This window comes from Phodopus roborovskii, unplaced genomic scaffold (genome assembly GCF_943737965.1).
Source record: "Phodopus roborovskii unplaced genomic scaffold, PHOROB, whole genome shotgun sequence".
NCBI lineage: Eukaryota > Metazoa > Chordata > Mammalia > Rodentia > Cricetidae > Phodopus > Phodopus roborovskii.
In genome coordinates, this window is record NW_026125946.1 from 436957 (window position 1) to 451459 (window position 14503).

Genomic DNA, 14503 nt, shown 5'->3' on the forward strand with positions numbered 1-14503 from the left:
CTAGCCAATAAGAAACTAATACCTGGTCAACAGCATTATATCAAATACAGAGTCTCGGTGTGTTATTTGGGGCTGGCACGGCAGCGGGACAAGACCAGCGGCGGGAGGAAAAATCTTACTCCTTACAACATACTTTCTCCAACAAGACCACACCTACTAAATCTCCTCAAACAATCCCACTGAAGACCAAGTGTTCAAATACGAGCCTATGGGGGACATTCTCATTCAAATCACCACATTCACACAGAACAGATTGTTCTGGAGATGCAGTTGGTTAGATGATTCTTTTTCACAATTTATCTTATTTCTTTATAAAGATTTACTTCATTTTTAATTATGTATGTATTGAATATGTGAGTGCTGGTGTTCAAGGAGTCCAAAAGAAGGTGCTGGATCCCTTAGAACTGGAGTTGTGGTTGTGGTTGTGTTTGTGGACCATCTATCTGGCTTGGGTGCAAGTATTCTTGCTTGGGTCTTCAGTAGAGAAGTCAGTGCTCCTAAGCACTGAGCCATCTCTTTAAATGTTTCTGCAGTTGATATAGTTTATACACTCATGCCCAAGCTCACATTAGATACTATCTCAACTATCAATAGCTACCAGACACCAACACCATTTGAAGTAAAGATGACTATTGATGGAATAAAGATGAGTATTGAACTTTGATCAGAATATAGTGTCTGAAAAAAAAACTACATGTATTAAAAAAATGACTATTGAATGCCAGTTGATTTCATAAGGTAAAGTTAACATTTTGTAAGATATCCTGGTGAAGATAACCATTGTGTAACAGGGATTTTTGTAGCCTATTACTTTATCATTTGCCATTTTTCTTCTGGTCCTGGGGATAGAAACTAGAGCTACATATGTGCTACCACTGAGTTAAAATCCCATGTGGTCTATTACTTTTAGTAAGATGACTATATAGTTCAATTTGAAGACCTTAAATTACAGCTTCCCAAATAAATGAAAGTAGGCAAGTTAGGTTTCATAATTATGAGAGAAGAATTTGAAATTTTTGCAGTTGATACATAATATTTGTACATATGAGGTTGGAGAGATGGCTGAGCAGTAAAGAGTACTTGCTGTTCCTGCAGAGGTCCCAGGTTCAGTTCTCAGCATTCACATGGTGTCTCACAAACATCTGTAACTCCAGTTCCAGAGGATTTGACCTCTTTCCTAACCTCTGTGAACTCTTGAATGTGGCACATAGACATATACTCAGGGTCACACATACATGCATAGGATAAAATAAATATTGAAAAAAATTGTGGCCACACCGGGTGGTGCAAGCCTTTACATCCTGTAAGGAGTAGGTTTTTCGTCCTGCTGCTTGTCTTGTCCCACCGCCACGCCAGCCCCAATTAACACACTGAGACTTTGTATTTGATATAACGCTGGTGGCCAGGTACTAGTTTCTTATCAGCTAGCTCTGTCTTAAGTATTAACCCATTTCTGTTAATCTATGTATTTCTATGTGGCCTCATTTTACCAGAGAGCCGGCTGGCATCCTGCTCTTTCTAGACTCTCCATCCTGACTCCTCCTAACTACTTCCTCTTTCCTCCTTGTCTCCTAGTCCCTCCTCTCTTGCTTTCCTATTAGCCAACAGTGCTTTATTCATTAACCAGTAAGAGAAACATATTTACAGAATGACATCTCCCATCAACATCCAGTACTTGCGAGACAGGCAGGCAGATCTCTGAGTTCATTTACAACCTGGTTTACAGAGCGAGTTCCAGGACTGACAGGGCTTCACACAGAAAACCTGTCTCAAAAACAAAAGGAAAATAATTGTATTCACTAATGAGGCAAAATGTGATGTTTTCACACACACATATATGTTGTATAGTGATATGTCTATCACACTAAACATCATTTCTTTGTGGTAAGAACATTCAAAATGCTGTCTTTGGCTATCTGGGGGGAAGGTTAATTGTAGGGAGAATCTTCTCCATCTTGAAAACTTTGTATGCATCTTCTGTTCTTTCAAGATTACCAGGCTACAACTTCATAAACTGTAACTTTCTCAACACTTAAACCCAGGATAGAATGTAGTAAAACAATATAGAATTGAAGTTTAAGTGTCAGAGCAGGACAGGACAAAGTATCAGTGAGTACTACCTTCACAAAGAATCTTAGCATTCCACCTTAAAAAAAATCTAACTACGCAGAGGCAAGCCAGTCCCATCCAGCCTAAGGAGGAGAGTGTTTTTCTTTTCTCCCTCCACTCTTAGGACATGCCTGATCTTCTTGAATAGTCCAGCACAAGCTAATCCACAAGGTTCAATCAGGCTAAGTAGTTGGGGGACTGTGTCAACTCTGAATTACAATGAGCAGCAGGGAAGGATCTGTCAGCTGACTAATCAGGGATAGTGGATTTTTTTGCAGCTCTGCCGCGGTGGTAATGGAAGCAGCCGTAGCTTTGTTTGATAGAGATTTTTGGCTGCTGGTTTTAAATACCACCCAAGAAGCAGCCCGTATTTCATCAATGTTGCGTTGACAATCGGAAAAGAAGAGTGTAATTGTGTATAGGCGAGATGGCAGAAGCAAATCCCCCGAGAGGCAAGATGAGGTTCAGAAGGAATGCGGTAAGGGCTCTGCCTGCAGTCCTGGAAAGCCTATTCCCAAGTTCAAGTGCAGGGATGCTGCAGCATGGTGCTACAGCACAAACTGCTGAGTGGGGCTTTTAAGGACAGATGGAGAGAATGGAGTCTTGTATTTTTTGTGAATTGCGTTGATGTGTTTACTGTGAGACTGGCCTAGAGTAATTTAAGGAAAAGAGGTAGAATATCGCTTCCAAATCTAAATGTCATCAAGTTTATCAGAGAGCATTGTTGGTCATGTTATTTGTCTAAGAGTGTATTAGCAATTTAAAATTGTTTGCCTGCATAGCTTTAAATCACTAGTTAAAAGAATATCCAGCAAAGGATTTATTTATGAGGGTTTTTTTTTTTTTTTTTTTTTTTTTTGGACACTGGTTTTGGTTAAGAAGAGTGTGATATCCTGAATGGGTCTGGAGGTGATTTCATCACCACTTAAAAAGACAGCCCTGTTTAGTTGTCACTTTGAGAGTGGAAACAGTCAAACATCTGTAATGACAGGAAATTTTTGTACCAATTTTTTTACAAATGTACACTTTTAAGGGGCAAAATTCTACCAATTGATAACTGTTTTAAGGAACTGGAAAGTGGTTTGTTCTCTAACAGAAGCTAAAAATTTCAAGACCCTCCTTCAGCTACTTTCCATAAACTTTCCTACTATATTTTCATTCATTCATTCACTCATTCATTCATTCATTCATATAGCCATACTCTAAATTACCCAGAGAATCTCTAACATCATCTTCAGGTTTGTTTTAGAGAAACATTGAAATAACCAAGGATAAATTAACAACAAACCAGTCATCTACAAGTCATTAAATGTCACCTTAAAAAAACACAAGTTATTATTGTGATGGCTTAAGATACAAACTTGCCTGTTCAAGTTTTGAGGTAACATACACATGTTAAAAATTACTTATAGAAAAACTTAATTAAATTAAAATGTAACCTAGGACAAGAAAAGAATTGCAATATTCCTGAGTTATAGCAAATGCCAATTGTTGAGTACATAATTTTTGTAATAAGGGTTTTAGCATAGAATGTTCTTTGAAAATTATATGTATTTTTATAAAGTTATGTATTCAGTCCTACACATGATTTTATGTTATGAGAATGATTGCTTCAGACATTTAGCAGATAATTGATGATGCATATAAAATGTCTGTGTGTATGTTTCTATAATATCGTGTGTAACTGATATTAGCAGTTTTAGTATCAAAGATGCGTTGACTTTACCTTTTGAAAAGTTCCTAATTCTTTTCTGTGCATGCATGTTTTCTCAACACTAAACTGAGTTTGTGTATACACAGTTTAATATACACACGTACAGCACACAGTAACTGAGTAGGCACATCTTCAATGTGCTCCTTATGACCCCGGTTTCAAAGGTAAATATGTAGTAGCTATTGGCTACAGGCATTCTCAGTCTAGCAGAGAGGTGAAGCATATTTGTAAGTATCTATTCCAAAAGAATTTCAAGCTAGGAGTGGAGAAGGCCATCCATGTCAGATTCCATTTGTTTGTACCTTAAGTTACTACATGCTCTTCTTTTACCTTTCTCTAAATTTTCTCCACGATTTTAATTTCCCTCAAATGAATTACTTTAAGTGGGCCTCTAGGGACGGGTATCTTAAGATGCAATTGATAGGGTTGATTCTGAAGCCTGGAGCTATAGTGATAGCAAAATTTGCTTTGTGTGACTAAAGTGAAAAATTTGGGCCTGCTAGTTAGTGACAAAATGGCTTAATTGGGAAGGATTTTTGGATTTGTGCTGATTCTGGAGGCTATGGTAGGCCTAACAAGATGGTCTAACAGAATGTAAAGTCTCAAGAGAGGATTAAACTGATTACCTGGTGGAAATTGAATGATTAGCTGAGTGATGAGGAGGGGATTAGAGGAGATACATGTGATAAAAGGGACAAACCACAAGGAAGGGGTATTGCTTAGGACTGTCCTGATCTCCAGGGCTCTTTGCAAGTTGCTGGGCAACACTTGAAGTAACTCATACATTCTGTACTCTTGAAGAGTGGGGATGGGATTAGAGTAGGGGAGATAATTCAAGTGGCTCTTGTCATAGAACATGCCTTTCTTTAGCTCTAGGTCATGGGGTTTCCCATGACATCATATTCTTCCATGGTCTACATGATGCTAGATGGTTTTCCATAACTGGTCTCATTTTGTAGTTAAATGAATTGCAAAGAGTAAACCTGTATGTACACGAAAGGTTAAGTGTCTATAAAAAGCTATTTATGTTCCAGAAAAACCACAGCATCACTGTTTAACCACTGTGCTTCACTTTTTACATCTATAAGAAGGGATAATACCTACTGTGATACAATAGTAGGAAGGCTAAATTGAACAATGTGTGTAACAAGTCTACGATGTAGGCAATGCCTTTTAGTGTAGGGCCCTTTGCCAAAAAGGTTAAAAAAGAAATGCCATATGATTAGAAACCACTTTTTTGGTTGTGAGCCTAGCCTTTAATGGCTAAGCCATCTCTCCAGCCCAGAAACCACTTTTTTTAATAGTGATTAAACAACACTTTATAGTGGTGACACACACTTGCCATTGGAGAGATGGCTCAATGGCTATGAGCACTGGGTATTCTTCCAGAGTACGTTTGGTTTTGGTTTCCAACACAGGGCACCTCACAACCATTTGCAACTCCAGTCATGAGGAATCCTGTGCTCTCTTCTAGCTTCTTTAGACAACAGGCACATGCATGGTACACATACATACATGCAGGCAGAATGCCCACATAATATTTTTATGAAGAAGAAATAGGTAGCAACCCCATAGGATGAGTGAATTGCCTCCCTAAAAGTACCATATAAAAGAATATTAAGTTACTTTCAGGACTTTAATATTTAAATGGCATGTCAGGTTTATGCCTTAATGAATGAAGACCATGTACCTGGGCAGTCCTGGGGTTGGTATGAGACAAGGGCAAGAAAAATCTGTTCTCTGGGAGGGAAAGATAATAGAGAACATGTCTGGGGTCTGTTTTCGTTAAGATTTAGGAAGAGTTGCTGCAGATGGCTGAGTTGGGGCTGTGAGCAGTGAGTGGTCACATGAGTCCAGGCCCTGTGACAGTTGGCAGCATGTTCCTGTTACATATATGTGTCTTAAGTAGCTACATGTTGGAACATCAAAAGACAAAAATGTCTGTAAGAAACTCAAACCAGTGATGATTCTTCTCAAGCAGTCTTTCTTTTGTTTTTATTTAATATGTGTGGTATACAAATAAAATAAGACTTGCCTATGACTACTTCTCTTTGCTGTTTTGACAAGTCCTTAAAATGATTTATAGATGTAGAATGTGGAGTTTAATTTTGGAGAAAATATAAATTGTGCTTTTTCATGTTTATATAACCATACAGATTAGATATTCTTAAAGCACCTAGAAATGCTGTATTACTAAACTGAAACATCACAACTCAGTGGTCATGGTCTGTGATTGCTGTGCTCTGCATATCTGTTATGATATGCTGTTTGCTTTTTTCATTAAACTGCTTTTTAAAATGTATTATCTTGAAATTCTTAGTTATAAGCATTTCTGTGTATGGAAAATAAGATACTTCTGCTGCATATATATCTCCACATAAACATGGACAAATTAATCTGTTTGGATGAATTAACCTTAATCTGCATGGCCTGTCAGTTTAAATTTTCTCCAGATTTCTCTATTACATCTAGATTCTCATACCAAGCACAGTAAGGAGAGTGAATATATATTATTCATATTGGCGGCCCATGTTCAGATATATGAATGTTTTCATTCAGCAATTGTAGCCTACAGATACGTTTTGTTTATATTCTACAGCGTTTTCTCAAAATTATCATTTATTTTTCCCTCTTTAAAAATATGGCTTTTGACACATATGGTGGTGCACACCTTTAATTCTAGTACTCAAGCAGAAACAGCCAGATCTCTGAATTTGAGGCTAGCTTGGTCTACATAGCAAGTTCTAGGTAGGTTAGCTAGAAGTGACACAGTAAGAACTTGTCTAAAAGGAAACTAATCAACCAACTTAAACCATAATAAAACCTAGACTCTTGGAGCAATGATACTCACAACTGATTGTTTTTGACACAGTGTCTTAGGAAGCAGTTCAAGCTAGCCTAGAATGCTAACTCAGGATGGGCTCCTGAGTGCCAGCATTACACGCATGAACCACCATACCCAGTACAACTGGGAAGCCTTATGAGTCCATCTGAGATACATTGAAGTAACAGTGAATACTACACCACAGAAATAACTGAATATGGTAGTCATGAGTAGGTAAATGAAGAATGTAGTATTCAATCAATGCATTAAACAATGATTATAAATAGCCGTAAATTAGGGGCTGGAGAGATGGCTCAGTAGTTAAGAGTACTTGCTGTTCTTCTAAAGGACCTGAATTCCATTCCCAGCAACCATGTCAGGCTGCTCAGAGCCTGCTGTAACTCCAGTTTCAGGGGATCTGATATCCTCTTTTGGTCTTTTTGGACTCCTACACATGTATTCACACTCTCTCTTTCTCTCTCCCCCTTTATCTCAAACACACATAAATAAAATATAAAATAAATAAACCTAAATTGGATGGTAATCCAACTCTCAATTCCCCCAAGGGGCCATTTTTTAGTTAACCCTCTCTTCATTTGAGAAACCATTCTCTGTGCTTCTATTCTAAACCCTGGTTACAAATGCATTTCTAGTATCTGATAATTCCCAAGGTTTAGTAAAGTGAAGTTCTGCTTAAGCATTTTTTTCAGTATAGTGCTAAGGGAGACTTCAAATACGTCATATTAAAGGGAATTGTACCATGAAGACATGAGCAGTTCCTTTACACTTGCAGTGTTTTTCGCTATAGAATGCTTCTGAAATTTGTAGCTACTATGCTAAGTCAATAGCCAATCTAAAATTTAGTAGGCATTCTAGGGCAATAGCTGTACAGATACTCAACAAGTGAGTTGCAGTAAATAGTTCATCTGATTTATCAGTTATTTGTTTTATGAAATTGAAACATGCAGTTCAGACCAGGCATAATAGTTATGTCTTCGATGTTCGCATGCAAATCCGGTACAGTGAGTTTCAATCCCAGATCTATTGTCTTAGTTAGCCCTGAACAGGTGCTTGGCAATTGTTCTGTAAAAAGTGAATCTGCACTCTTACATGGATACTTTTCATAGCCCCTGTGTTTTTTTCAGACTATGCTTTTGATGTTTTGTGGTGTTGGGGGAATGAATCCAAGATCTCATGCATGCCAGGGAATCACCATACATTCCCAGAACATATACTCTTTAACATACAAGCAGCCAAACAAACATTACATGTAAAGCTGATATATTGTGAAAAGATTTTTTTCAGGACTTCTTTAAGCCTTAAGGGTGCAAGGGTAGGAGTATCAGTATTTACTAAATGCTTGTCCTGCGACTCACACTCACAGTGAACATTATTCAAATCCTCTGCTAACTTAACGTGAAGAGGCTCCATTACCATCTTCATTTAACAACTGGAGAAACTGGGTACAGTGCACTGACAACCAATTTCTATGTGTCTATGCCCCTACCCCCCAAACCTACAAATAGGCTAAGGTAAAAGGAACTGTATGGTGTGATGAAGAATCTTGAGGACGCTAGCATTGTAGCTCAGTTGGTAGACTGCCTAGCATGCACAACATCCTGGTCATACCCAGATGTACAGCATGAACTAAATGTGGTTGCACATACCCGTATTAGGGAGTTAGAGGCAGGAAGATCAGAAGTTCAAGGCACAAAATTCAAAGCCAAATTCAGATACAAGAGACCCTGTCATTGATAATAAAATAATCTTGATATTGTGATATTGGGAAATTATCCCAAATTTCAAAGGTAGGACTTGAATAATCACAAGGATCTTCATTATTAAAAGAGAGAGGAATTGGGGTTTAGCTCAGTATTACAGATCTTATCTTGCAAGTGTGAGGCCTTGGGTTCCATCCTGAGTATCATTAAAAAAAAAAAAAAAAAGGAAAGGAAGTAGAGAAGGCATCAGAGAAGATGTAATCACAGAAGTGGAGGTCAAAACAATTGGAAGACCATAAACCAAAGAGGTGATGGACAGTCCCTAGAAACTGGAAATGTCAAGGCAATAGATTCTTATCTAGAGCCTCAAGAGGGAACACAGCCTGGGGTCATGATGCCTTGATTTTAGTCCAGTGATACTAATCTTGGACTTCTGATCTCCAGTGATTTGTGTTGTTTTAATCACTAAGCTTTAGCAATCACTTACAACAGCAAAAAGAAACTTGCACTTGCAGATTTTATCAAGTATCAGACAGAATTAAAATCTTTCTTTACCCGACTGTAAAACCAGACTCCACGAACAAGAAAATTTTGGAGAAACATAATGGGGATGATACAAGAATCAGTTTATAGTTCAGTCCATAAACCTGAAATGTGAAGCAAAGGCGACAAATCTAAATGTCTTTACCATATGTGAGGAAAACTGTAAATGTTTGGTAGTGAGGATTTAGTTAACATAGACCCTAAATGGTAGGAACAGGAAGTGGTGATCACTGTGGTGAAAAAGAGAGCATCCAAAAATGGATGGAAAATGTGCCCAAGCACTGTCTAGTCTCAAGAGAAACAAGAAATCAAACTCCTACATGATACACATGTTTTTATTTCATTTTCAGAATTTTATATATTTTGATTGTGTATATGTGTGTGCGTATGTTCACAAGCACGTGTGTGTGCATGCACCTGTGTGTACAAGTGTGCTCAGAGGCCAGCAGAGGGCTTTGGGTTTCCTGGAACTTGTTATAGACACTTGTAAGATGTTTGATGTAGATGTTGAGAACTGAACTTTGGTTCTTTGGGGCAAAAGCCAGTGCTCTTAATCACTGAGCCATTTTTCCTTTTCTTTCTCTTTTTCTCATCTCCTCCCCCCTCCCCTTCCCCTCCTTCTTCCCCTCCCTCCCTCTTACTTTCTACACAGGGTCCCCTATGTAGCACTGGGTGGCCTGGAACTTCCTATCTAGACCAAGCTGGCCTTAAATTTTTTGAAGATTTTGTTTTTACGTTTAGGAATGTTTGTCAGAAGTAATTCATGTATGAATGCAGGAAATGCAGTACCTAAGGAGTCCACAAGAAGTGACAGGTCCCTTGGGACTGGACTTACTGATGGTTCGGAACTGTCTGACTGGGGTGCTGGGAACCAGACTTGGGACCTGTGGAAGTGTAACTAGTGTTCTTTACTGCTGACTTATTTGCTAGCCCTGAGATCTGAGTTTCATATCTCAATAATGTATTATTTTCTTTTTATAGTGTTTATTTTTTAGAGTAGTTTTAACTGGAAAACTAAATTGAACAGGGGGTACAGAGAGTTCTTATAAACTCATTGTTAATTTTGTTTTATAGCTTTGTTCAATCACTAGTACTGTATTAAGCTTAAAATGAGTATACTTGAAACATTTTTACATAGTTTGCTTCCTTATGCTTTAATCTTCCCTCTTGAGGTTGATGTCTGCACTCCCAAATAAGACCTTACTTCCCTCTGTCCCTACAGAGAGCTATCTTATACATATGAGAACACCTTGTTGGCTTTTCCAACACACAATATCTATAGAAAGGAACCAGAATCTTGCCTTCCTTCATAAAGCATGCTTCTTTTATGTTTCCATCTGGATTACTCAAATCTCAAATGTGGGAATAGGTTTCCCTGAGTCCCTCTTTCTTATCAAGTACATTTAATCATTATGATTTAATGATGGTGCTTCCTGGATTTTACCCATGACTCCTGCTATTTTTGCTCTGGTTGAGGATCTGACTTACTGTACCATTCTACAAGGTCATTTCAAGTCTGGTTCTACTTGTATCTGAATTAAGTTCTTTCTCAAGGCTCATGAGATCTTTCTAAGAAGATATGGCTAAAGATGTAGTTCTATGATGTAGGGTGTAATTCCTAGCACCACAAGAAAATTTAAAATAAAACAAAACACATATCTGACCATGGTGCTATAGTACTCAAAAGGTCCTAGACACTCCCTTTACTTCTAAGGGAGAAAACAGCAGACTAGCTCCCATTGTGGTTCTTGTCTGTCCTCTTTTCCTCTCAGAGTTCTGTTCCTCTACCTTTCTTTATGGGACATCTTCAGAAGTGAGGTAGTTTAATGACTATGGCCACCAGACTTAGCATAAGTCAAGGCTTCATGGGTTATGCTTAAACACCCTGAGCTTCACTTTATTTGTAAAAGGAGCAACTTAACTCAGTCCCTGAACTATGGTGAAGTCGAACTGTAAGTATTGGCTAAATATTTGGTATACAGCAGTCCATTTAATGTGTGGTGATATATTAATGATGGACCGTGCTATTTCTTTTCATAGTAGTCCCTGTTTCTTTTTTTCGTTTTTGTTTGTTTGTTTGTTTCCCTTTGGAATTCCTTTATGTAGTGATTATTTTTCACTGCTGTGGTAGTTGGTATTAATTGTCAACTTGACACAAGCAATAATCCTCCAGGAAGAGGCTCTCAATGAGGAATTATAAAGATCTCGTTGAGGTATGGAAGAATGTTTTGATTGTTAATGGGAGAAGACCATGCTCACTTTAGACATCACTATCCCCTAGTGGTATAAGAGAGAAGGTGAGCTGAGCAAAGAAGCCATCATGGTGCATTCATTTTGTGTCCCTCTTTGACTGGGGATGTGACCGGTTTTCCCATGGTCTTTTGGCTTTGAGTTCCCCATATGATGAGCTGGAACCTGGCATCAAAAACAAAGTGTAAACCCAAAATCACTTTTAGCGTGAATATTTTATCCCAGCAACAGAAATGAAAGCCAGAACAACTGTTTACTATGTGTTAGCCCCCCCCCCCTTTTTTTCTAGAAGTCAAGGAAATACTGAAAAATTCAGAAGGTATTTTGATTCAATTAATTCCTCTTTTTTTTCCTCTAAGGGCATTTTGGCTCTCTCATGTTTTACAACCTTTGTGATATTGCTTCCTGTGTACATTATTCTAATTCTTGTGTTTTATTTTTGCCTTACCATGCTGTACTGATTACTAATAAACTCAGTTATTGAACTTTCATTTTCTTGGGAAGGGAAGCCTTTTAATTAATTTGTGTATCCTTGGTGCCCGAAACCACTTGATAATCTTTCATTTAAATATATGCAGTGATGAAAATAAGACTTCTTGGTTGAAAAAAATATGATTCTATGATATACTTTTCTTCAGTTGCTCAGTATAGTTAGATAATATTTCAGCTACCTTTGGCTTTTTGGGTTATTACAAGAACTTGCCTCCTAATTCTGTTATTACAATTTCTTATAAAGTTCTTATGGTGTGTGTGTGCATAATATGTGTATGTGTGGGGTGCTGACAATTCTGTGAAATTGCTTCTCTCCTTCCAGTGTCATGTGGGTTCTGAGGAGGGAACTGGGAATTCAGGTCACCAGGCTTGCAAAGCAAGGACCTTTAGCTGCTGAGACATTTGGCTGCTCCATTATCTGTTTTTTGTTTGTTTGTTTGTTTGTTTGTTTGTTTTTTTAAGAGAGGGTTTCTCTGTGTAGCCCTAGCTGTCCTGGAACTCATTCTTATAGACCGGGCAGACCTTGAACTCACAGAGATCCTCCTGCTTCTGCTTCCCAAATGCTGGGATTAAATGTGTGTGCCACCACTGACCAATGTTTTCATTTTTACAGGAAATAAATACAATTTTACTTCAAATTCAGTAAATTTGGGGCATAAAAGCAGATACATAGGCCAACGGAAAAGAAAAGAACCCATAAATGTATTGACAACTGATTTTCAACAAAAAGAGCATATATAATAAATGGTGGTGGAGATGAACATACATGAATGAAACTAGTTTCTTATCTCTTACCATAAAATAATAATTCAAATTGGATCAAGGACCTAAATACAAAAACTCAAAACTATGGAACTATTCACACAAGCAAAAAATATAGGAAGTATTCTTAAATGAATTGGTATTATTGAAAAATATATATGTCCAAAAATGCAGGCCCAAAAGAATAAATAGGCAAACAAAATTAAACTGATGAAAAGAACTTCTGTATGAAAAGGAATCAATGAAAAAAGGAAACAATGAACACAATGAAGGGGTAGCCTACAGAACAGAAATAATATTTTAAAATGTCCACTAAGCGGTTAACACCTAGAATATAAAAAAACAAAACAAAACAAAACAAAAACCCTCAAAAAAAACAAAACAACAACTTTAATTGCAGAACAAAACAAAAAAGTCCTCAAAATCCCAGTCTAATTAAAAAATGGGCAAATGATAGGAATAGCATTTCTTAAAAGAAGTTATATAAATATCAAACAGGTGTGTAAAAATGATCGGCATCACTAATCAGGGACAGGCAAAATAAAATCACAAGAAGGCTAGAATGGCTAATATGCAAAAGACCAAAAATAGCATGCTGACAGAGACGAAGAGAGGAGTGATGCCTTGCACATGGGAGGAATGTGAAATTGTAGTTGTTACTAGAAAACAGTTTCTTCACAAAAATTGAGAATACAATTAGCATATAATTCAACAATCCCACTATTGGTATGTCCAAGGAAATTGAAATAAGTACTGTAAAGGGATACCTGAATAGCCATGTTGATTGCAGAGCTATCAACGACAGGCAATGTGTGAAACCATGCAAGATATCCATCCATGGGTGAAAAGATAAAATGTTGTACACATGCTGTAAAGCTGACGTGCCATCCATTGTTTTTGTTAACATGGATGGAACTCGAGATGGAAATTTTATTGAGTAAAATGAGCCAGGCACAGAAAGATAGCTAGTTTCATATTTTCCCTCATTGGTAGAAGCTATAAAAGTTGATCATTTGAAAGTGGAACATACTAGGAGTCTCTTACTATAGGAAGGGGAAGGGAGAGGGGGAAGAGCCATACAGGGAGCCAGATGATACATAGCAATGACCAGTTAAAGAGGAGGAAACAGATCTGTTGTCCTATAAGGCAGGCCTAATTACAGCCTATAATTACAGATAACTAGATGAGTTTGAAAGTTCCTAACACAAATTAATGTTGAGGGGAAAGAAATGCTAACTAATGATTTGATCATCACACATTATATTTATGTATCAAACTAGCACACAAATAAGTTCAAATATCGATATATTAGTTAAAAGAAAGACAACATTAAAAACAAAACTAACTTCAAGATACAGCTATAGACCCTAATTTTCTTGCGGCTTAGGATGTGCTTGAGTCCTGCGAGAAAATTCCATACTGGGAACATTATAAGGATCTGGCCCAATGCCCCTATGTTATTTTTTTTCCCATTTCCTTGTTTTTAGATATTATCACCATTCATTTAAACACATTGACCTTTTATTGACTTCTGTGATTTTAAAGTTTGCTTCCTCCAATTCATGTCTTCTGATTTGTGCTCAGTTGGGAGTTTGTCTTGTCAATTGTGTACCCGCTCACTCTTTTGTTCTTCCTTACTACAGGCCTCTTTCCCTGGGAGCTTGCATTTAGTCCTGGTTTTACGGCCTACTAGTTTTCTTCAACGGACTTTCACGGACATTGGATTTCGATTTAGCCAGGAGGATTTTATGCTGAAATTACCAGTAAGATTATTGCTTGAATCTTTGGTCCTTCTAACGCTTATGTTTTCTGTACCCTATACTGTTTGTTTTACTTGTTTCCATGTAACACTTAAATAAACTTGTCTCTCAAAAATTTAATTCTTGAAATGTCCTATAGCCATCTGCTTCTACTGTTTAAAAGGACTAGTTCAGGCAACTTATAACAAGTCACCCTCCAAAAAAATATGTGTTATATGTTATATATGTGTGCATATATCTATGTTTGTGTATGCATAGGGGTTTTTATTTTCAGTTAACTTGTATGGTTTATGTATCCAAAATACCATGATCCTAAGTTAATTCCAAG

General features: G+C 37.4%; 1 protein-coding gene across 1 annotated transcript in view; it reads left to right on the forward strand.

Moving 5' to 3' along the window:
• The window catches only part of Mcf2 (MCF.2 cell line derived transforming sequence), an 81272-nt gene that overhangs the window by 11159 nt on the left and 55610 nt on the right, over positions 1 to 14503 (forward strand). The window contains exon 4 of the mRNA XM_051179131.1: positions 14059 to 14178. Coding sequence (XP_051035088.1) covers positions 14059 to 14178 — 120 coding nt within the window. The remainder of the gene's footprint in view (positions 1 to 14058; positions 14179 to 14503) is intronic.